Genomic DNA, 23,348 nt, shown 5'->3' on the forward strand with positions numbered 1-23,348 from the left:
TATGTCTAAGATAGGAAGCTCCCTCAGTTTGGAACAGACTTGCTATAGCAAGGGCTGCCATTCTTTGCCTCTTCCACACAGCAATTCTAACAATGGTATTACTGTTCTAGTAATTTAATGTAACTATATCCCCATGGTGGTGGTGTATGGCCTTGGCTGTATATAACCATCCTGGCTGCTTAGGGTACACACAGCTCAACTACACCAAAATACCTGAGACACATCATGTTTTAAAGCTTCCAAGGTAACTTGTGGCCAAGGTTGAGAGCCAGTATTATACACATGAAGAAACCTAATGCTAACTTCACAAGATTTGTCACCACGTTCCATCTACTAAGACCCTCATGGGACATAAAATTAGCTTTTTATTCCCTGCAAGTATGAATGGACGGGGGAGCATCATTAAGGAGGCATTAGGGCTGGGGTCAGGGAGCTACACTTCTGTGAATGCACTATTTCTTTGATGACCTTGGCTAGAGTTAAAAAAGAACTTTTGGTGTTTGTTCTTACAGACTACAAACCTGTCAAGTTTCTGCCTCTCCAGGTTATTACTATTTTGTTCTAGTGATGTCTAAAAATTTTTTTACTGTGGTCAAACAAAAGTAAAAGCTTACTCAACCGTTTTGAGTATGTATAATTCAGTAGCACTAACCTTATTAACTGTTGTGCAACCATTATTGTTTTCAAACTAAGTCTCCATTCCTCCCAGCCCTCGGTAATCTGTGCGCGATGAATCTGCCTAGGTAGTTCATATAAATGCAAGGCCTTTCTGTCACAAAGACATACATAACACATTTTGTTCATTCACCTGTTAAAACACCAGCATCAGGGTCTTTTCCAGTGAGTCGGTTCTTTGTATCAGGTGGCCCAAGTATTGGAGCTTCAGCATCAGTCCCTCTAATAGAATGTTCAGGACTGATGCTGAAGCACCAACAAGGTACACGGTTCTCATATTTCTTCATATTCTCACTTGTTTCCATTTTGGATTACTAGGTACAAAGTGGTATATTTCACCGAATTTTCATTTTACTTCCCTCATGACTAATAAATATTAAAGCCCCATATAACAATTTTTGTAGTTTTTAAAATGTATTATAAGACAGGTTTATCGTGGAGTTTTTTAGACCAATACTTTGTTTTCCTTTCTGAACACTTGCCTTCCCACAGATTAAAGAGGGATAACACAAGAATGATAGAATGGGGAGAGGCTATCAATTAAGACTGTCAGTATGAGAGGAAATCTGAATGTGTGGGAAATAAGCACTTCACACCGAGTTTCAGTCTGCTCTAACTCAAGTGCTGTAAGGGGAAGTTAGGTTGTGGCGTACACGTCCACGTTAGAACTGTTTAAGGCTCCTGATTACAAGAGATACAGAATCAGAGTAGAACAAGCAAAAACTCGCATTTCACTTCAGTGTTGGCAGAAATTTTTAAGCCCCCCCAATCCCATTTGTTGCTCGTTACTCATCCCTCCACTTTCACTCCCCACCCTTGTTTAGTAGTATTTTTTTGGTGTTATTAACTTTAGTTAAATGAAACTAGTTAATCTTAACTAGTGAAAAGCCAATGCTTTAACCTGGGAAAAAAAAGCCTGTGGTGACACACTGGACATGCTTTGTAATCAGTATATTAAAGAGACAGTCATACATTTCAAGAGTTGCTTAAATTCTGATACCAGATTTAAGCTTGTGAACATGACTTTAAACATACAATTAAAGCTATTCGTCATAATGTGCTATACTACCAACATTAAATTACAGTTACTCTGGAGCATAAGTTAAATGGTTTAAAGTAAGCCTGTAACATACCTACAAGAACACCTTCCTAGCTCATACATGCAAATTACTTCTCCATGTAAAGGTCTCATCACTCTAACCTCTAAGTTGCCCTGCTCCAGAAGTCACTACTCTAAGGCTTACTGTGGTCCAAAGGGGTGGGGTGGGGGGAGGAGTGGCAAAAAAAGTAACCAGGACCAATAGCTATATATATTAATAAAAGATGGCACAGCAGAAGAAGGCAATGCAATTCTACAAGTGCAAGCCCTCAAGAAGCAGCATGTTATGATAAACCCCTTCTTTACAAAGGTATCATTTCTATCACTGATACCACAGGCTAAATTAAATTATACAGCATGCCATCTTCAAATAACAATTGAGGCAACAGAATAAATGCAGAAGCATCACAATGAATCCCACTTACTACAACTATACAGACCAACACTTCTCTACATTAACTTCTTTGTCTGACTGCCAGTTAAACACAGTTTTAATTTCATAGCTTAACAATTAAGGGTCACACACTGAAGTCAATACATATAACCTGGCATTTCAGTCTAAGCTATTCCATGTACATAGCTGAAATCAATTACAAAGTATGGCCTAACAAATGCTAGGGGTAATTTTTTAAAGTCGTTTTTACAAGTATTAAACTTATCTTGCACACTGAAGTCATCATACATACAGGAAAGCCAGAGCTTTTATATTCGAGTTTATTCTTCATTTAACTTTTAAACACTACTATAGTTGAATATTAAAACAAAAGCAAGTAGTGAGCATATTATGATTATAGTCCTTCACTCAATCACTACTGCAATAAAACCCCAGCAGTGAGTGTTATTCATGGGCCTACTAAGAGGTCTGACACTGAACACCACCCCGGGGATGATGTTCATCATCCTCATATGCTTCTCCATTGTAATGGCGCCGTCTTTCCTGATTTGGATCAAAGTCCACTAATTCTACCTGGTCCATTTCATCAGTCTCTTCTACTTCCTTCCTCTCAGGCAGAAGTTTTTCCAGCAAAGAGAGTTTATCAGGAGAGAGAAAGCCATTCTCAGGAAAGTTTACCTATAAAATGAAAATTTAAATGATTTATTTCATTCCTCCTTAGACAAATTATCATTGACCCATTTTCCCCACAAAACACACTTGTAACCACACAATTATTTGGTAAATTGGCCAATCCGAGGTTAGTTAGAACAAATGGTCAAATCATCTAGTATTCTGAACCTGAGTTCAAAGTAAAGTCTTAAAAAAAACCCTACTAAATAGTAACTGCACTGTAATGATCACTTCTATTCATCAAATACATTTTAACAGAACCCAGCCTAAAACACATTCTAACCCTTCTTAATGGATATTTAAAGAAAACTATTCTTAAAACCAGAAAGCAATTTTTAAAATGTTAAATTTGTGGGTCTGAGGTGACTCAATTTAAGGTTAAGGGAAATGGCTGGACTGCTTGAAGAACCAGAGCATTACAGTATTTTGTCAGAAATTCACACTAGCTAACATGCTTCTGTTGTACTTTAAAGATACTAGTAGTAGCCTTTCATTAGTAAAATACCCACTTGCCATGCATCCCCTTCCCTGCCCCAGTGATGCAGATAAACCAACTTGATACAAAGAATGTTCAACATGACAGGAAAAATATTAGATCTAGACAAGAGAAAATATAAATCTGGCACTTCCGGCAATTCAGAAACTTACAAATTTTAATAAGCTAATCATTCTCAAACATTTCTGAAGTACTTTCTAAGCTTACCTTAAATTCAATGATTAGGCGACCCTTTTCATATGGCCTACGATAAATTGGCATGCCTTCATTTAGCACACACTTGATATCTCCATGCTTGACGATCTGACCTAGAAACAGTAAAGCCAAACTCCTTGAATACAATCATATTTTTATGAGACAGGGGAAGTAAAGAACAGAGGAACATCCTAGCTCACTGACAGGAATACATCTATGTGAAACAATCCTGGTTTCTATAATTTCATTTATAGATTTTCTAGGGGCTCACAATAGAGTCAAGAATGCACAATTTCAGCTCAGCTCAAGGATGGTTATGTTCTGAGCAATACTGAAACGCCACTTTCCTCTATGCCTGTACTAGCAATGAACACCAGAATAAAAAGAAACACTTATCTAGTTACCATACCTGGATGAGAAGTGATGACTATGGTTCGGTTGTCAAGAGTAGATATTGGCTTCTGGAAGCCACACAACGCCTCAACCAGCTGTATGTCCATACACATGAAAAGATCTTCTCCTCGTCTGTACAATGGAAACATGGCATTTGCTTAGGGCTTTCAAACCACCAATGATTCCAAGTACCAAAATAGGGAATTCTGCTCTTAGAAACAAGTGGTATATTTCAAAAGATGCCCTTTCTTCCTCATTTTTAAAATGACCTGAGAACAGGGAACAGCAAATACATGGAACCTGCCAGCCGAGTTTCCTGGACAAGCTTCAGAATCCCTCCACACATTCTAGGCAGTGGAACACATCTCTGACTGGGTCCTGGATAAGTCAGGGTCTATGAAAAGGGGACATGGCCAATTTCAAGGGAACAGTAAGATCTCTTTATTGATGTACATGAATTAATATAGTGCCTGGCACATTGTGAACTCAACCTTTTATAACATTTCCTCCTCCTCGTGCTTGCTTTCTTTTCCAATTCGTATTAGTAACATCTTTTCATCACACAGACCACTCTCCAGAAACACTGAGGATTCATCTCAAATGACAGCATCAAAATTCTGAGCTTGACAGCATTTCCCATTACTGTTGAGACACCATTAATTCAAAACCTGTTTTTTTAAGATGTCACTCCCAACAGTTACTGTAGTCCTATTCCAGTCAAATGTTGCAACCAAGCTTATCACGAACTCAGGAAATAAAGAAACTGGTGAAAGCTTTAAGGCACATATTTCAAAATTAGTTTTGAAAAAAATGTATTAAAATTGGGAACTAAATTTTGTCCTAGGATGCAGTCCCTAATCCACCTCCTTATACAACACATCATCTAATTGAAGCATATCCTTCAAAAACCAGATCAGGCAACAATTTATATAAATTTAGACACAAAATCAGAATCTGATTCTTTGAAACATTAATGATTTAACAATCATTTATAAAAGACATACATAGCCTCATTCTTCTGCTATACTTTTCTAGGTTACTTCAAAAAAGTGTTCTAAAACTGAGAAGCTCATTCAAGTTAGAGGGGGGGAAAAAAAAATCCCTAAAAGGCAAGATGTCAGTTTGAGTATTTTATAAATTTTTACCGAGTAAAAACAGCATGGTCCTTCTGATCTAAAACAATGATAATATCTCCTGGCTCCAGTCCTGGTTCTTGGTCTCCTTCACCATGGAATGTTATCTTCTGGCCATCTTTCATGCCTAAAAACAAAAGGCTAATTTTACACTCTTAACATCTAACTAAGGTCAGTGTTTCTACTAAGAAACACAAATGCATGTTTGTGTCTAAGTCTCTGTAGATGCTCAAATTGTAAAGAATTTACCAAAAATGCACACATGCTCAGATCAATCCAATTTCTTACTAAAGAAAGTGATCATAATGGAGAACACAAATTCCAGAGGCAAACAAATCAAGCCTCAAATCTCAGAGCTGCTATTTATTACTAGGCATTACTAGGATTACCCTGGGGAAGCAAGTTGCATAACGTTCCTAAGCATCAGCTTTCCCACAGAGACCTACCTCTCCATCACAGCTCTTGTGAAGAAAAAGGTCTATGCAGGCACCAATCAGTGACTGGCAAACGTAACCATAAATGCTTTACTATTTTATTACTTTAAAAAACACTTAGTCAAATTATTTCTACTAAATGTAACAAGCGTTAAGTCAGACTTTCTTCCCTTTATTGTATTAGAATATGAAACTGAAAAATTTTTAAAATCCACACTATTTTCACTGAATGATTTTTAATCTTTTAAAAAAGAATAATTTTTTTAATCCTTTTTAGAAATTTCAGACCATGTGGTTAATGACTATAATAGAGTCAAGAATAGAAAAGTTTCCCAATAAGCAAACATTTCTTAAAGGTCAACATCTTTACTGAGATTTCTTCCCTCTGGCTCAGTTAAGTTCAGTAAGAGCGAGCTAACACCTTTACAAAAACTGCAGTAATAGCTCTGGATTTCCTGAACCAAAGATCACTGAGGTCACCCAACAAGAGCAACTTTGTTTTAGTTTCTATCCTGTTAAGTATTAAATGTATACAAAACAGCCAACAGTAGAACAAATCCCTATATAACATCAATCTAGATCCATAATTACCAGTTCATGACTATTTCATGTATTACACACTTTTCCACCCACATTTCCTACATATATTTCAAGTAAAATCCAGACATACCAATTAACCCTAATACTTTAATATGTACCTCTATAAAGAGATGGGACTTACACTAAAATATTAGTATTGTACACTGACAAAAATAAACATGTCATTCATGGCTAAGTAACTGTCTTGCTACACTAGTGAAGCAATTAAACTCAGATCTAAGTTCTACCGGTTGTTCCAACAAGGTGCAGGGGCTTTCCTGGCAGTTCAGTGGTTAAGACACTCCTCTTTCACTGCAGGGGGTGCAAAGGAGGAACTCAGATCCCACATATAGTGTGGCATGAGGTGGTGGCTGGGGGTGTTTAGGCAAGTGTAGCATTCATAAATGGTTTCACTTAGTACTAAATTCCCTCCTGAGGGCATTTCATTGGTATCAAGGAGGGAATTTTACCAGACAGGGAGACATTCAAACCCTACCAAACATGGACCAGTTAAGGAGAAAAAAAATCAAGGAAGAGGAGTACTGAGTCACATGGGGGTCTATTATTGCAGGGGCCTAAATTAATGTATATATTAGATGTAATAATAGTTTCATTTAGAAATAGCCAAGTCTGAAGGATCCATCTATGTTGATTATTTCATACTAAATTCAACAAAATTTACTCTGGGGCTGTATATACGTTTCTAAATTTCTACAATGAATATGTACTGCTATAATACATTTTAAAGGATTTTTAAATAAACTGACAAAATTAAGCAATAGGCAAAATAAAGTAAATCCTAAGAATATTTAAAGAAAATTTTAGGTTATCCAAGAGGCAGGAACAGGTATGTTTACCTAATCTGTAGAAATCATTACAAATACTCATAGTCTAAGTTCTTACAAATCAGTAAATCAAAAACACACCTATTCTTTACCCCAACAGTTCGTAACAAACTATCCCCAATTATGATAGTTTTAAGCAATTACAAACTGTAGAATTAATATAATTAATCAAAATAGAGAAGTGGCTCAGAACTCACCTTTGTCAATATGAACTTCTAGAATTTTCTTTTCTCGAACTATCTTCCTTCCATTGCAGCTTTTACATCTATCTTTAGGGCTGATCCGCTCCCCATGGCCCTGGCACTCCATGCAGACAGACTGAATTTGCTGAACCATTCCAGGTCCTATCTGATGAATTCTTATTTGCATTCCAGTACCTCGGCAATTGGGACAGCATTCTACCGCTCCTTTCTTACCACCTCGGCCTGAACAGTTTAAAAAGCATGTTTGAATTTAGTGTTGAACATAGTGATTAATGTTTTCAAGATCTGATGGAATGCTGCTTTAAAAAAACAATTCAGGCTTTTTGATAAAATATTGCCACATCAGCTTCAGTTATCATTATAAACATCTTGATTGCTATTTTTCCTCAATGAACTATTTCAGTATTTTGGATTTTAAACATATGCTCCCAAAACACAATTCTTAAGAGTACTTCAACTGTGAAATGAGAACATTTTAGTTTCCTTTCATTATAAAACATTGCATTTTCAACAACTTGTTTAAATAAAAAAAAAAAAAAAAAAAACCCCAAAGATCCACATCACAGTCAGTAATTTCACAGTTGACTACCCCAAAAGAGAACATTGCTAAGTATTAAGATTATGAAGCCACTGGAGTGCCTCAAGTTCTAGAGGGGATAGGAAGTACTCATCTCTGAACAATGTTGAGTAGAAAGACACCAAATTACATCAATTCCACCTGCATTCAAAACACACACATTAAAGTGCTGATAATTTGCTGTTATTTCTGAAAGAGGTTCAGGTGGTTTTCATATTTGCACAGCGCAGTATCTGCCAGTTTTATATATCCAGAAAGGTTTCAGTTCCATTTTTAACAACGAATGTTAAGACATACCTTCACATTTGTCACAAATCACATTCTTTTGCAGAGCTAGTTTTCTTGTTGCACCATTATATAAATCTTCTAAAGTTACTGTAAGTTGATGCACAACGTTTTTACCTAGAAAAAAACATTCCTCATTTAAAATACTGCTTGCAAATAGCCCTTGCAGCAACGAAGACCCAGTACAGCCAAAAATAAGTAAAATTTTAGAAAGCTGCATCCTGTGTTCAATGCACTGTAAAAACGGGAAAGGAAAATCAAAGATGAGCCTTACAGGGTTCACATATAATCTAACTGTGGTGTAACTTCAAATAAGGAAAACCAGGTGAGATTAAGTAACATATATATGGATATAGTTGTGGCCCTCCTACATTTATGGCAACCAAAACCATTAACTGCAAAAATCACTTGAAAAAACGTTATTTGAATAGACACATTTCACAATAGTTTAACCCAAACTGTTTTTCTGTCCTAGTATATTCCTTGACTCATGTATTATATTGAGCGACATGACCAACTACATCATCCAAAAACTCTTCAGCACACTAAGGTTGCAAAAACTAATCAAGTTTGGCCAGGGAAGCTGATATATTTATTCAGTCTCCAAAGAATATCAATTCCTACTTCTTCCTGAAGTAGGAACTGCACATTTACTGCTGAGCTGACTGTTTAAAGGCTAGGTTTCTCATTCTTTACCACAGTGCTTTCCAACAGAACTTTCTGCAGTAAGAGAGAAGCTTTATACCCTGTGCTAGCCAATACATAGCCAGTGTCACATATTGTTATTGAGCTTGTAAATATGGCTATTACAACCTAAGTAGCTGAATTTTTATTTTTCTTTGAAGAAATCTAAATTTTATACTGCCAGAAGCTACAAAGGAGTGGCATAGCTCATCTAGAAATGGGAAGTGAAAGGTGGAGATTATGTAAGAACAGAGGCTAAAGAAATGCAGTGACCTGTCAATAGTTAATAAGTTCCTAGCTAGTGATTCTTTCGCAATGACTTTATCCACCAGAAAATATATCTTTCGCTTAAGTTAAACAAGCTCTTGAACTATCTCCACAATATGTATAATGAACATTTTTAGTTTCCAATCAAAAGTGAAGTACCATTAACTATAACCTTCTGCTCCTGAACCCACCTTTTGGTTCTGTATCACAAATTCCACATAATTGGTTCTGCCATGCTAAAAGCTACCCTTCTTACTTCAGAGCTTTATAGACTTTAGAGTACAGGGAAGGAACAAAACTTCTGAAATTTAAGCAAATCTTTTTCAATATCATACTACAGACTGTAGTATGATATTGAAAAAGATTTGCACGTTTTCTGTAGTATGATATTGAAAAAGATTTGCTTAAATTTCGCCAATCGACTTTGATTGGAAATTGTTTAAATTTCTTAAAAAAAATAGTAAAACATACCCATTCCAAGAAAATCTGAATAAAAATATCCAGTCGTGAGACTTCTCTGGTAGTCCAGAGGCCAAGATTCCGTGCTCCCAATGCAGGGGGCCTCGGTTTGATCACTGATAAGCAAAACTAGATCCTACAAGCCACAACTAAAAAGATCCTGCATGCTGCAACTGACACCCTGTGCAGCATTAAAAACACACACACAAATTCCCAGTCTTTCTGAATCCAAAAACACTCAAAGAAATTTAATAGCCTGCCCATTTCTTCTATAATGGGTTCTACCCATTAGTTTGTATAAACCACAGTGGCAAGAGTAAGATGAACTCTGACCAGAATACTGTACTCCTATGAGCATATTTCTACAGTCCAGAAATCACATGTTAAAGGCACGTATTTTGATGTAATAAAACTTAAGAAAGCTTAAACAGACAGCAGGCCATTTGGAGGCAATGAACCTGTGTTCCAGTGAAGATTGATGCATGGCTATATAGGACCTTGAAAAAATTTACTTTTCACAGAATAAATCCACTGCACTTCCCACTGGCGTTGAAGATCAAATGAAATCTGTGAAAAAGGTTTTGAAAATTATGTTCCTAGACTTCATGAAGCCATATATACTCCCAACAACTTTAGATACACTTTTTAGTACTTAACTGGCTTAGCTATTTTTAGTTTCACCAAATCTCATTTAGAAAACTATTACCGGAAAAAAAAAAAAACTATTACCCGGACTTCCCTGCTGGCCCAGTGGTGAAGACTCTGAGCTCCCAATGCAGGGGGCCCAGGTTCGATCCCACATGCTACAACTAAGACATGGTGCAGCCAAATAAATGAATTAAAAAAAAAAAAAACTATTACCATAGGTTAGTGTACATTACACTAACAAGTAAACAAGCGTTTATTAAGTGAATTCTCAAGAATCTGCTTTAACTAAAAGGGCTAACTTTAGTTTGCTACATACATGTAGACTATGTTATTCTTACCTCTCCTCTCTCTCTGCATCCTGCCTCCTCCTCCGAAAAACATATCAAAGATGTCCATGGGGGAGCCAAAACCACCACCTGCTCCACCTTCTTTAATTGCCTGTTCTCCTCCTTTGTCATATAATTCCCTTTTCTTTGCATCAGAAAGCACTTCGTAAGCTTGAGAAATCTGTTTAAACTGTTTGAGAAAAAGGGGATAAATTTCACTCATAAAGGACAGCTACTATATTAAACATAATTTCACGTTGAATTGAAATACTATACACCTGACAAGGACTCAACTATGTTATGGGTGTACTACTTGCCTTCTCGCCTTCGTTTGGGTTCTTATCAGGGTGGTACTTCAAGGCCAGTTTCCTGTAAGCCTTTTTCAATTCTTCTTGGGTGGCATTGGGTTTGACCCCCAAAACATCATAGTAAGTGGTTTCTTTCACCATTTTCTACAGCCTAAAACAAGAAAGCTCTATTTTAACCGACTTTCAACTGATTTAATTAATAAAAATCAAGAGTTCAGGGAAATCTGTTCTTTGACAAGTCTGATAAGACCACCACCTTCCTTAAGTTTCACAGAAAAAGTAACAATTCCTCTGGTAACTCACCCGTAAGTCCTAAGAGACTAACACCTAACAATTATCAGGGAATAATTCAAAAACCTCCTGTAGCGCTGGTTCCCACCTCGAAGGGTCCATACTAACGCGACTATCATCTGGATTCTTTCTGTTTTCCTTCCCAAGTAGCGACAGAAGGCAGTACAGAAAAGGGGTATTAACAAGTTCAGTCCTATTATTGTCTTTGGTAAACCTGATAAATCATACAGTTACAAGAAAAAACACTCGGGCACAAAGCGGGGGGGGGGGGGGTAGTGTTTTACAAAACTGATAAAGAACACCAGCTCCCCTCCCCCCTCAGTCTCTTTCTCAATCACAGGAGTAGCTCCTCAGTTTTGACCGAACCCCTCTCGCCCCCACAAGCCAACGTAGTTTACACGTTGTTAGGTTTTCCCTTGCATTCAGGGCCGACCGTTACGGTTTCCTTCCTTTCCCCTCCCAGGATGGAAGGGGTGGGAGAAACCCAGCACTCAACAAAGAGGAGGAGGAGAGATCAGAGAAACGAAAGCCGCAGCCTCCGCCCGGCTCCTCCCGCATCCCCTCGGCCCCTGGGTCCTTTCGCGCGTGCGCGCAAGATCGCCCCCACCCCACCCCCCACGCGACGACCCCCCACCCCCACACCGAGCGCCGGCTGAGGAAAAGCCGGAGGCGTCAGATCCTTGGAGACCTCAAGGAGAGGTGGAAAAAGCTTCAGGAAAGGTCTCGGGCCCACTCGCTGCGCGCCGGTAAGGGTTGCCGGGGCACCCCCACCAGCCCTCCAGAAGGGGACTCGAGGATACGGGAACCGACAACCCTCCCGCCCACGCGGAGCCAACCGCCTCCCGACCGCGGTTCTATCCAGCTTCCCGGCGCCGCCCGTGGCGCCAGACTTGGGACGAGGGGACGCGCTAGGGCTGAAACTCACCGGTGAGCGGGCCGATGCCGGTGTGGGGGAGCGGGAAGGAGCGCGTTGCTGTGCGCAGCTCGGGCAGCCGCCGCTCCTCCGCTTTTCACCCAGCGTTCTGGAAAGTTCCGGCCGGCTCGCCGCAGCGGTCGCCTTTTGTAGCCGAGCCCAGGCGCGTCACCCGCCGGAAGTCCCGCCCCTCCCTCCGCTGCCACCGCCCCGCGGTTACCTGGGCAACGGCGCGGGGGGAGTTCGGGCGGGGAGGAGTTGTGCGCAAGGGCCTTGTGGGGATGGGCGCAAGCCTGGGTTCGCAACGCTCGTGGAACTTTCTGGATCCCCTTCTTCCAGCTAGTGGGCCCGCGGGAGCCGGGATTGCCTGGGAGCGCTGCAATTCTGGGTCAGCTCCGTATTCCCAGACCAGTGGGGCCACCGCCGCTGGCTAGATGCACGCAACACTTGGGAACAGGGCCCCGGGCAGGGGCCGTGTGCTGCAATGGAACCTCTCAGAACAAAGCCCTGCTGCTCCGCCTCCCCGCCGGCGCCTCTTTCGTCTCTTTCCTCGCCTCAAACCGGCTTAGTTTCTTAGCCTTGAGGTTCTGGGAAACCGCCGGCACGAAATGCTAAGCAGGACGGGCTTGGGACCCCGAGCAATCAGACGCTCAGTCCACGGCCTCGTAATTTGCGAAACTGCTAAACTGGAAGAGCTCTTTGTGCGAGTCTAGACCCCTATATACACTTTATTTTCATATATAGGGGTATATCTTCAACATACGTTGGGCTCAGGCAGCACTAAATGAGGAAACGTTTGCAATACTATGGTGCAAACCTTGGGCCTTGGAGTTTCTGGCCCGTCGTTCCTCCGGTTTGGTTAGCCCTGGACACAATAACACAAAAGAATGACTAGCAAATAGCATTAATTGTTTGACGTAACGTGTTAAGTGCTACCAGTCTGTGAATATGAAACTATAGCCTGAAATGGGTCCTTTGGGCTTTTCTAGTCTTGAGCGCGGGACTCAGTGGAAATTGGGGTCTGTATGCTTCAGCAGCAAACACGGGATGACCTGGCACCGAGGAAGACGGAGATGCAAAGTTGAAAAAGCCCGCTTCACGTCGTTTGAGATGTTAGTAGGGAGACACACAAGTCAACGAACTGTAGGGGAACCCCAAGATAGAGGTCAGCATGGGAGAGGTCTGATGGGACAGAGGAAGCTGTGGGGAAGTCGCAGTTGAGTTGTGAAGAAAGGAGTGTTCCCAGCAAGGACGCAGTGCAAGGGAAGGCTGAGGTTAAGGTATGAAAGAATATGATATTTTTAGGAAATTGCAGACACTTGGATACAGACAGAGCTGACAGCTGGAGTGACGGGAGGTGAGGCTTCAGAGGAAGTTGACAAACACCCACTGGTGTATGTTCCTGAACTAAAGATTTTAAACTACCCTGGAGGCATTTCCCCATACTTAACACTTTATTATTATTATTTTTTTACTTAACACTTTAAATTGTAGCTTTCTGCATTTTCCGAAATGCACTTTTTCACGTGTCTGTGCTTGTGCTAAGGCTGACAAACACCTAACATTTCTACTCTTAGATGTTAGGTTTTTCTCTATCACCTTATGTATAAAGGGTTTTGTTTCTTTAAGCATCCATTACTAAAAGTCTAGTATTGCCAGGAAGTGAGCTATAACTTGATAATATAAAAATCAGTTAAGTCATTTATCCACCCCTCAAAGATAAATGCCAATAAAAGAAGAGCATTGAGGTGCTGAGTAGGGGGAATCTTGGCTTGTCCAGATGAGTATCCCAGGCAGAGACGCCAACAATTGTGAAAACATGAACAATTACTAGAGAACAGTAAACAATAAATATCGTTCATGTGTTATGTGGGCCTTGAAGTCCTCCAGTTCCTAATTTAGTGTAATCTGTGTGTTCGTGAATCCAACACTGGTTAACCACATGAAATACCATCAGATGGTATATATCAAATCACTTCAACCAAGTTTCTGTGATCAGTGTTGCCATGGCTAGTGTTTCTTAAATGTTACCATGTTTAGTGTTTCTTTTTGCCTGAGGAAACCAATTGAAATTCCCACAAGTTTTAGAAAGATGCCTGTGTGCTCAGTCCGTTCATCTCTACCTCTTTGTGACCCTCTGAACTGTAGCTGACCAGGCTCCTCTGTCCAAGGGATTCTCTAGGCCAGAATACTGGTGTGGGTTGCCATGCCTTACTTCAGGGGATCTTCCTGACTCAGGGTTGGAACCTGAGTCTCTTAAGTCTCCTGCATTGGCAGGTGGGTTCTTTACCACTAGCACCACCTGGGAAGCCCCTTTAGAAAGATGAAAATTTGATAAATACAAACTTGGAGATACCTTCTTGGGACTGAAACAGTAAGACTGAAATATGACACTGAAAATATTTTTAAAATCTGGTATGTGTAATTCCTTTTCTTTCTGGTTGCTGTACTGTGCTTAGTCATGTCCAACTCTTTGGGATCCCATGGACTGTAGACCGGTAGGTTCCTCTGTCCATGGGGATTCTCCAGGCAAGAATTGGCATGGGTTGCCATGACCTCCTCCAGGGGATCTTTCCAATCCAGGGATGGAATCCAGGTCTCCTGCCTTGCAGGCAGATTGTTTACCATCTGAACCACCAGGGAAGTCCAAAAGTACTGTCGTGAGTAACTTATCCCTTCTCTAGGGGATCTTCCCAACTCAAGAATCGAACCAGGGTCTCCTGCATTGCAGGCAGATCCTATACAGCTGAGATACCAGAGAAAGCCCATAGAATATTATAAGTTAATTCTTTATTAAGAATAAAATAGAACTTTTTGGTTAAAAAAAGAAAACTATTTATTTGCTTGTATGTGTATAGATTATTTCAGAAAGATACCCCCAAACTAATAATATGGTTTCTTCTGGAGAGAGCTAGGTGCTGGAGAGAGGTGAATGGAGAGGAAGACATTTCACAATATACCTGTTTATACCTTCGGAGTATTAAACCCATTTGACTGTAGTACTTAATTAAAAAATTAAGCTTAGAAAAGTATAAAATTTCTTCCTCCCAATTCAAGCTTTGAACTAGTATCTTGTCACTCCAGAAGCAGTTAGGTGATTCTTAATTTGTGTTAAAAAAAATCATTACAAAGAATTTACTAGAAATAGGATCATACATGCTACTTGCAATTTTCCCCTTTCATTTAATTTATTGTCATCTTATCGTGGCAGGACAAATAAGTCTAGCTTGTTATTTTTGACGAGTGTGTAATGTTTAGTACGCAGGCACTTTAACCATTCTGCTATTGATGAGCATGGTGACAGTTTACACTGTTCTGTGAACAGCGTTGCAGAGGAATTCTCACATACAGCTTTGGGCACTTCTGCAAGTATTTCTGTAAGACATCTGGAACTGAAATTGCTATGTGAACGTGAATGCAGATTTAAACCGAATAAATAACTTTCCACATCAGTTTGTGCCTGTCAGTAATGGCCAGTGTGGGGAGTTCTGTCTTTTTTTGTCTCACCTAAGTTTAAAGGTTAAAAAGTGATATCTATTGTTTTAATTTGAGTTTCTTGAATAGTGTGATTAACATCTTTCAAATGTTTACTGACTCTTCTGTCATGTGTCTATTCTTATCATTTGACTGTTTTTCTGTGGTGTCCCTCCACTGTTTTAATGATATATGATAGCACTTTTATGCTTAGGATAGTAGTGTTAATGTGTCATATGTGGCAGTTATTTCCTCTAGTGTTTTGTAGCTTTTGATTTACTACCTCTATATACTTTGACCACGTAAAGTTTTTAGTTTTTTTGCCATGCCATGCAGCTTGCAGGATCATAGTTCCCCAACCAGGGATTGAACCTAGGCCCTATGCAGTGAAAGAGTGAAGTCCTAACCACTAGACTGCCAGGAAATTTCTTGAGGTTTTTAATTTTTATGTAGGTAAGTTTTAATTCTTTCTTTTTGCCTTCTCATTTCCTTTATTCTCTCTGCTTGTCCCCCTCATACTTCTTCATTTGCCATGTTTAAAAGCCTTCACCAATCCAACCTTGTAAATATGTTCTCCCAGGTTTTCTTCTGGTACTTTCCTGGTTTCATTTTTCATATTTAAATCTTTATTCCATCTGGAAATTCTTTTGATGTAAGTACTGAGGATTATTTGTAATTAGCTGAACTTTGTTATTCTCCAAATGGTGAACTGGTTTGCCTATTTTAATATTCCATTTCTCTTAATTCATGTGAAATGCCATTTTTACATGTACTAAATTTCCTTAAAATACATTTTAGTGTCTGGTAGGCCTCTTTCCCCTCATTGCTCCTTCTTTTTACAATTTTCCTGACATTTTTTAGTATTTTTCTTCTGTTACATGAGCTTAGGAGTATTTCTGGCAGATTCCCTTAACGTCCCAGTGTGATTTTGATTGTGATTACAGTGCGTTTATATACCAGTCAGCTTGGGAAGAATTAACTTGTTCATAGTGTTGAATCTTCCTCTCTGTAAACAAGTTATCTTGCTGTGTCTTCTGCATTGGTAGGTAGATTCTTTACCGCTGAGCCACCAGGGAAGCCCTTGTTCTAGTTTGATTTGCATTTATTAATAATTAGTGATGTTGAACATCTTTTCATGTGTCTACTGGGCATTTATATGTCGTCTTTGGAGAAACGTCTAGTAACGTCTTATGCCCATTTTTCAGTTGGGTTGTTTGTTTTGTTGTTGTTGAGTTGTTTGAGCTGTTTATTTATTTTGAGATTAACCCTTGTCAGTCACATCACTCACAAATATTTTTTCCCATTCTGTAGGTCTTTTTTTCCCCATGGTTTTCTGTGTAAAAGTTTGTAAGTTTGATTAGGTCCTATTTGTTTTTATTTCTATAGCTTTGGGAGACTGCCCTAAGAAAATATTTGTGTGATTTATGTCAGAGAATGTTATGCTCTCTTCTAGGAGTTTTATGGTATCACGTCTTATGTTTAAGTCTTTAAGTCATTTTAGAGTTTATTTTTGTGCGTGGTGTGAAAGTGTGTTGTAACTTCATTAATATGCACGCAGCTGTCCAACTTTCCCAGCACCACTTGCTTAAGAGAGTCTCTTTTTCCCCGTTTATATTTTTGCCTCCTTTGTTGAAGATTAATTGACCGTAGGTGTGTGGACTTATTTCTGGGCTCTTTATTCTGTTCCAGTGATCCATATGTCTGTTTTTGTAGCAATACCACAGTTTTGATTGCTGTGTACTTTAAAAAAAACAAACAAACAGGTTCTGATCATTTCTTCTTAAAGGTGCTTTTTGTTGCTATCACAAATGAGTTGTATGAGCTTTTGGTCTCCTTTCTTACCATTATAATGTATTTCAGTAGTGTGCTCTGTAACTCTCACCAGATCACAGGTATCCATGGAGATAGCTGGAAATAACTGGAGGCATGGTAGGAGCCAGTTTCATAAGGGCTTGAGAATTACGTTAGAATTTTTTCTTGAAAGCTCTTGAGAGATACTGGAAGAGTTTAGGGATAGGGTGATATAACCTCTAACAGCTGATTTTTCAGGGGGAGTGCCTGTGAGGCACTGTGCTAAGCTCTCTATAAATGTCATATTTTAGTCACAGCAACTTTGTTTTACAGATAATTTGATCATATTTACATTTTAGAACAACCATTTGGATGTTAATTTGGAGGATGGATTCATCAGAAGCTTTTATGATGAGAGACGAGATTAAAATTGGTAAGGCTGGAACTTCCCTGGTGGTCCAGTAATTAGGACTCCGTGCTTCTAATGCTGGGAGCACAGGTTCGATCCCTGGTTGGGAAACTAGGATCCTACAAGCTGTGCAATATGCCCCCCCCCCCACAAAAAAAATAATAATAACTAAGGCCTAAGGCCTATATAGAACTGAACTGAACTGAAGGGCTATATAGTAGAAATGGAGAGGGAGGGAAGTATAAATATAAAGGAGAATCTGCCAGGTCATGGTGACAGGATGCTAAGCTGATGGAGAAGGAGTCATGGCTGACTTCCAGCTTTCTGTCCTTAGCAAGAGGATGGTTGGGGATGCCCTTTCTGAGATGGGGAGACCTAAAAGAAGAGAAAGAGGAAACTGTGATGGGGTCAGAGTTGGAGGGGAGGAAAGATGAGGGGAGTTTTGGGGGTGTAGAATTACTGCTATACTTTTTTTCTTTAAAAGTAAAGAAAAATTTTATTAGAAAGCACAAAATGGAAAGTAAATTCTAGCTAAAATGCAATTTTAAATGGTTGTATGAATTAAATTTCTTACAACGCTTAGGTTTCAACTGACTGGGAGGCCTAGTGGGGTTGGAAATTTTCTTTTTGAGTGTCTCCGATTTGTTCTGGTTTTCCTCTTTATCTCTAGGACTACGCATGGTCTCTGTCTTCTTTATGAACTGTTCTCCCTTCCAACCCCCAGGTCCCCAGTTGTTGGTTTTTAAATAGACTTTTAATTTTGAAACAGTTTTACATTTACAGAAATGTCACAAGGATAGTACAGAGACTTCCTGTATACCTAACACCCAGTTTTCCCTATTGTTAAATTAAAATGGTACAGTTGTCATAACTAATGATCTAAAATTGTTACTGATACATTATTATTAATCAGAGCCCGTTCTTTTTTTTAAATTGAGACATAGTTGACATATGATATTATATTAGTTTCAGGGGTATAACAGAATGTTTTGATAATTGTATACACTGAAAAATGATCACCATAGCATCACCATACAAAGCTACAATTTTTCTTTAAAAAAAAAAAAACACATTTACTTATTTGTCTGCATCTGGTCTCAGTTACGGCACTCAAGACCTTTCATTTTGGCGTGTGGGATCTAGTTCCCTGCATGTGTGCTGTGCTGAGTTGCCTCCGTTATGGCCAATTCTGTGATCCTAAGTGCTGTAACCCGCCAGGCTCCTCTGTCCATGAGATTCTCCAGGCAAGAATACTGGAGTGGGTTGCCATTCCCTCCTACAGAGGATCTTCCCGACCCAGGGATGGAGCTCGCATCTCTTACACCTCCTGTGTTGGCAGTTGGGTTCTTGACCACTAAAGTCAACTGGGAAGCCCTCTAGTTCCCTGACCGGGGATAAAACCTGGGCGCCCAGGTTCACTTCCTGTTTGGGGAACTAAAATACTGCAAGCCGCAATGCATGGTTGGTAAAAAATGATTGAGAATTTCAGGATAGTGAGAGCAGAGCATTAAACCAAGCATGAGGCCCTGTGTGACGGCCCATCACGCAGCGTGTAACTGACCCTGAGTGGAAGTAGTCAGTAAAGAGGGCCAATATTAAAGCAGTGGACGTGGGATTGGAGACTAGAGAGCTGTAATGCAAGATACTAAAGAAGTAAGCCTAAGGAAGTGATTGATCATTAGATGTGGCAGGTGAGTGGGTGGATAAAATACAGAATGTTAAGTTTCAGATGGGATAATGCTATTCACTGACAAGGAAATCAGAGAAACCAGGTTAGCTTTGAGGGGAAAATCATGAGTTCAGTTTTACACATAGTAGCATTTAATATACAAGTATCTACAGAAAAAGAACAGGAGAATACAGTTAGAACTGATAGTACTTATGTATCTCTGATGTTGAGGACCAGGTAGGAAGTGGTCGTTGGTTGGGGATGTTAGCCTTTTAGAGAAAGAATCCATGCATTTCTTGTATAATTAAGAAATAATATTTTTATTCATGAAAATCAAGTCACGAAGTATTATTGTGTTTCTAAGAGAAATGGGTTGAATCTGAAAGCAAAAGTTTATAAAAGTTTGTAGTAAAAGAAAGGCATTTATAAAAAAAAAAAAAGAAAGGCATTTATGATAGAAATAGATTTGTAACCACCTATTTTCTGTTTCCAGTAATACACAAAATTCGAAATAGGCTGTTAGTGTCCTGTTCTGTAATTTATTTACTGAGCACCTACAGTCTATGGGTTGCTCTACAGGGTGTATAATTTTTAAAGTTTGCATTAAATTTTACTCTTTTGTTATATCTCTGTGTGATCTTGGGAAAATTACCAAGTTTCTCTGAGTATAGTTTCCTTATTGATAAAATGGAGATGAAACTAACTTTACTGGGAATGTGAGAATTAAATAGGACTATAAGAAAAAGTTCTTTGTAAACTCTAAACTTTGTAAATTCTTATCATGTAGCTCTGCACCCTTCTTAGTGAGCCTCCTATCTCCTTCCCAGTTTCATCTCCCACAGCCTTCCTTCTGAAACTGGTTTTCTTACCACTTCCTGAACATGCCTTGGCACCTCATCCCCCTTAAGGCTTTGTTTAAATATCACCTTCTCAGTGAGGTCTACAATGTGTGCCCTATTCAAAACCGCAGTCTGCTCTTCCTCTTTAGCTCTTTGTCCCCAATCCCACTTAACTTTTACTCACCTTCACACTCAGAACAGATTCCTTACCTATTGTCTGTTCCTCCTCTACCCCCTTCCCAATAGAAATGAGATTTCCTTTGGGTAGAGATCTTTGTTTGTTTCATGATGTATCCCAGGCTTCCCTGGTGGCTCAGATGGTAAAGAATCTGCCTCCAGTGTGGGAAACCCAGGTTCGATTCCTGGGTTGGGAAGATCCCTTGGAGAAAAGAATGGCTACCCATTCCAGTATTCTTGCCGGAGAATTCCATGGACAGAGAATCCTGGCAGTCTATAGCCCATGGGGTCTCACAGAGTTGTGATGGAGCTGAGCGACTAAGCACAGCCCAGCAGCAATCGACTATCACTTTACTTTTTTCAGGCATATAGAACACTGCCTGGTACAGATTAGGTACTTAATACATATTTATTGAATGAATGAATGCATGAATATGCATTGTGCCAGACTTTAAGCCAGGCACCAGGTAGATGTGGAAAAGCAAAGATGGTTCCTGCCCTCATGGAATATCCAGCCTAGCACTATAGTGGTTCTTCTGCCTGTCTAGGCTGCCCTCCTGCAGGAAATGTCAGGGTGACTAATTGCTGAGTTCAGAGCAGGCTTTCCTCTCAGCAGTGAGCATTTTTCAGATAATTTTGCTTTTAAGTTGTTTTTTTCTTTTTTTAATTCTAACAGAAAGGAAGAGGAGGGAAAAATAGAAATGTCTTCTCTTTGTGTTAGTTGCTCAGTCATGTCCAACTCTTTGTGATCCCATGGACTATAGCCCACCAGGCTTCTCTGTCCTTGGGATTTCCCAGGCAAGAATCCTGGAGTAGCCATCTCCTTCTCCAGGGGATAGTCCCAACCCAGGGATCAAACCCGAGTCTTCTGCATTGCAGGCAGATTTTTTACCGTTAGTCATTCTAAATTAAAAGTCAACAATTTCCCCCAATGCAAGGCAGAATAGTATCCCCTTTAAAGCACCAGGCCTTATAGATGGTTGAAAGAGGTCATTGAGTAGAGCTGGTTTACTTTTTTGTTCTTTTTTTTTTGCAACTTGAATGAAAAAGGTGGTTGTAATTTTTCATGCTATTGAAGAATGAAAAGATATGCAGTAAACATGTTTATTGGGGCTCCCCAAATGGCTAAGTGGTAAAGAATCTGCCTGCTAATGCAGGAGCTGCAGGAGACCCAGGTTTGTTTCCTGGGTTGGGAAGATTTCCTGGAGGAGGAAGTGGCAACCCACTCCAGTATTCTTGCCTGGGAAATATCATGAACAGAGGAGGCTGGTGGGCTAGAGTCTATGGGATTGCAAAGAATCAAACAAGACTAAGCAGGCATGCACAAACATGTTTTTTGCTGTTTTCTTTTAAATTACAAAATGCTTCATCTGTGAGATCCTGACCTATTTCCTAGGGTCCCCTCTATGCAGTTGGTCAATATGAGTTTTTATATTGCTAGAACTCTTTTCTGGGTGTCTGCCTGTAAGATGGAATAAAGAATTAAGGAAGAACACTGCTGCGGAGGTATGCAACTGAAATAAATGATTTTTAATATCCCTTCCAAATGGAGACTATTGACTTTGATAATTTAAGTTCTTAAATCCTGTTTGTCCTCATTTATTTGAATAATTCATTTGATAACATTTTGTGTATATATGTCTTCGAGGTAACTATTTTAATTCTTCACCTTAATTTGCTATAAAATATCTTCTAACTTGAGTTTGATATTCCATCTTAATTTCTTTGTCTGCAAGTGAATTTTGATATAAGCATTATAAGCATGAATTATTTTTCCCACGATCTTTTTGTGAGAAAAAAATTGATGAGAAGAAACTTGTGGAAGTAGCCTTGATCTCTTGTGAACCGTTTCAGTGGTGCCCCATAAACCGATGATATGACATGATGTAGAACTTTACTGTGCAAGACTTTTAGTGTTCTCTTGTACTAGGTAACAACTTAATTTTGTTTAACAGTTGTTGCATGGTGAATAAATTCTACAATATCCTCACCAAACCGAAGAGCCATACAAAAGAGAAACTCCAGAAATGACCCCTCTGCAAAGTCTTCTTTAATGCTCTTGATGATTTATAAGCCCTCCTGTTCATCAGCAGCACCCTGTAGACACAGTTCTATCATAGCATTTACATAGATGTATATAATGTATTATAAATATTGATGCCAATATCTTCTTTTAGAAAGGGTTCATAGCCAATTCCAAGGATACAAGAAAAGCCTCCAGAATAAAAAATTGCACACATACACACAATACATGATGCCATAAATTAAAGTGCAAAAAAAAAAAGTGCAGAGAATGAATAAATAAAAACATGGTTTTCAGGAAGAGTGAAGAAATAAAAACGACAAAATAGAGCCAGGGACAAAGTTAAAAATACAGATAGGAATGACCTTCACATTTGCTACAACTGGGCCATGAATTTGTCTCTAAGCTGACAGCCTCCTTGGTCCCACAATTCATGGTGTCCATAGATAAAAAAACAAACCCGTTACTCTGGAGAAGTAAAACTTCCCAGAATTGAGGTCAGATTGGGCTGTCTCCCAGGGATGCTCATGAAGAGAACATTGTGTTGGATGACGAGCAGTGTCCTTGACAGCATCCCTGAGAGGGTGTCTAGTTCACAAGGGTGTCTCTTGCAGCCTGATGGCAGCACACCAAAAAGTGATTCAGTGAGTTAAAGCGCTATTTCTAAGGTGGAGCATTCTCGGTGATCATCTACCTAGTACAGTTACTGGCATATAGCAGGTGTCAAAAAGTATCTGTTGAGTGAATGTCAAGTACGGAAGATGAAGCTCAGAGACTCCCTCTAAAAGGCCCCACTCATCACCAAGACTTAACATCTTGCTCCCCAACTCTGCACTCCTTTTGTAGCTATCAAGCAATGTAGTCATGAAATAGTTCTTCTACTGTTGGGGTAAATTGCCATTTCAGTTTGGCTGGAGCATTTGTGTGTGGGTGTACACACTTGCTGGTGGTGATAGTGATCGTTTTGGGTTAAGAAAGTACTGTACTCATCACACTGGGAGGTCAGATTGCTGGCGACCTTCACGTCGTTATTGGCTTGATCCAGACTCCCACACCCAGGCTGTTCTTCAGAGCAGGGGCAGGGCTGGCG

At 39.6% G+C, this 23,348-nt stretch overlaps 1 protein-coding gene across 1 annotated transcript; it reads right to left on the reverse strand.

The window, feature by feature from the left end:
- Positions 1 to 1,609: 1,609 nt before the first annotated feature.
- DNAJA1 (DnaJ heat shock protein family (Hsp40) member A1) lies at positions 1,610 to 12,045 on the reverse strand. Its single transcript, XM_043927387.1, has 9 exons — positions 11,889 to 12,045; positions 10,682 to 10,823; positions 10,377 to 10,554; positions 7,993 to 8,097; positions 7,113 to 7,340; positions 5,070 to 5,184; positions 3,941 to 4,056; positions 3,544 to 3,644; positions 1,610 to 2,846 (listed from the first exon to the last, which is right to left on the reverse strand). Exons 2-9 carry the CDS (start codon positions 10,811 to 10,813, stop codon positions 2,628 to 2,630), a joined length of 1,194 nt encoding a protein of 397 aa, XP_043783322.1. The 5' UTR covers positions 10,814 to 10,823; positions 11,889 to 12,045; the 3' UTR covers positions 1,610 to 2,627.
- Positions 12,046 to 23,348: the final 11,303 nt, after the last annotated feature.

Source organism: Cervus elaphus, chromosome 16 (assembly GCF_910594005.1).
Source record: "Cervus elaphus chromosome 16, mCerEla1.1, whole genome shotgun sequence".
NCBI lineage: Eukaryota > Metazoa > Chordata > Mammalia > Artiodactyla > Cervidae > Cervus > Cervus elaphus.

Bases quoted from the DNA above. Each gene is read 5' to 3' on its own strand.
- DNAJA1 (XM_043927387.1), bottom strand. From the start codon at position 10,813: ATGGTGAAAGAAACCACTTACTATGATGTTTTGGGGGTCAAACCCAAT. The intron at 10,555-10,681 runs GCAAGTAGTACA...TTTCTCAAACAG, and splicing joins ACCCAAACGAAGGCGAGAAG to TTTAAACAGATTTCTCAAGC. The intron at 3,645-3,940 runs GTATGGTAACTA...TACTGTTTCTAG, and splicing joins AGTCATCACTTCTCATCCAG to GTCAGATCGTCAAGCATGGA.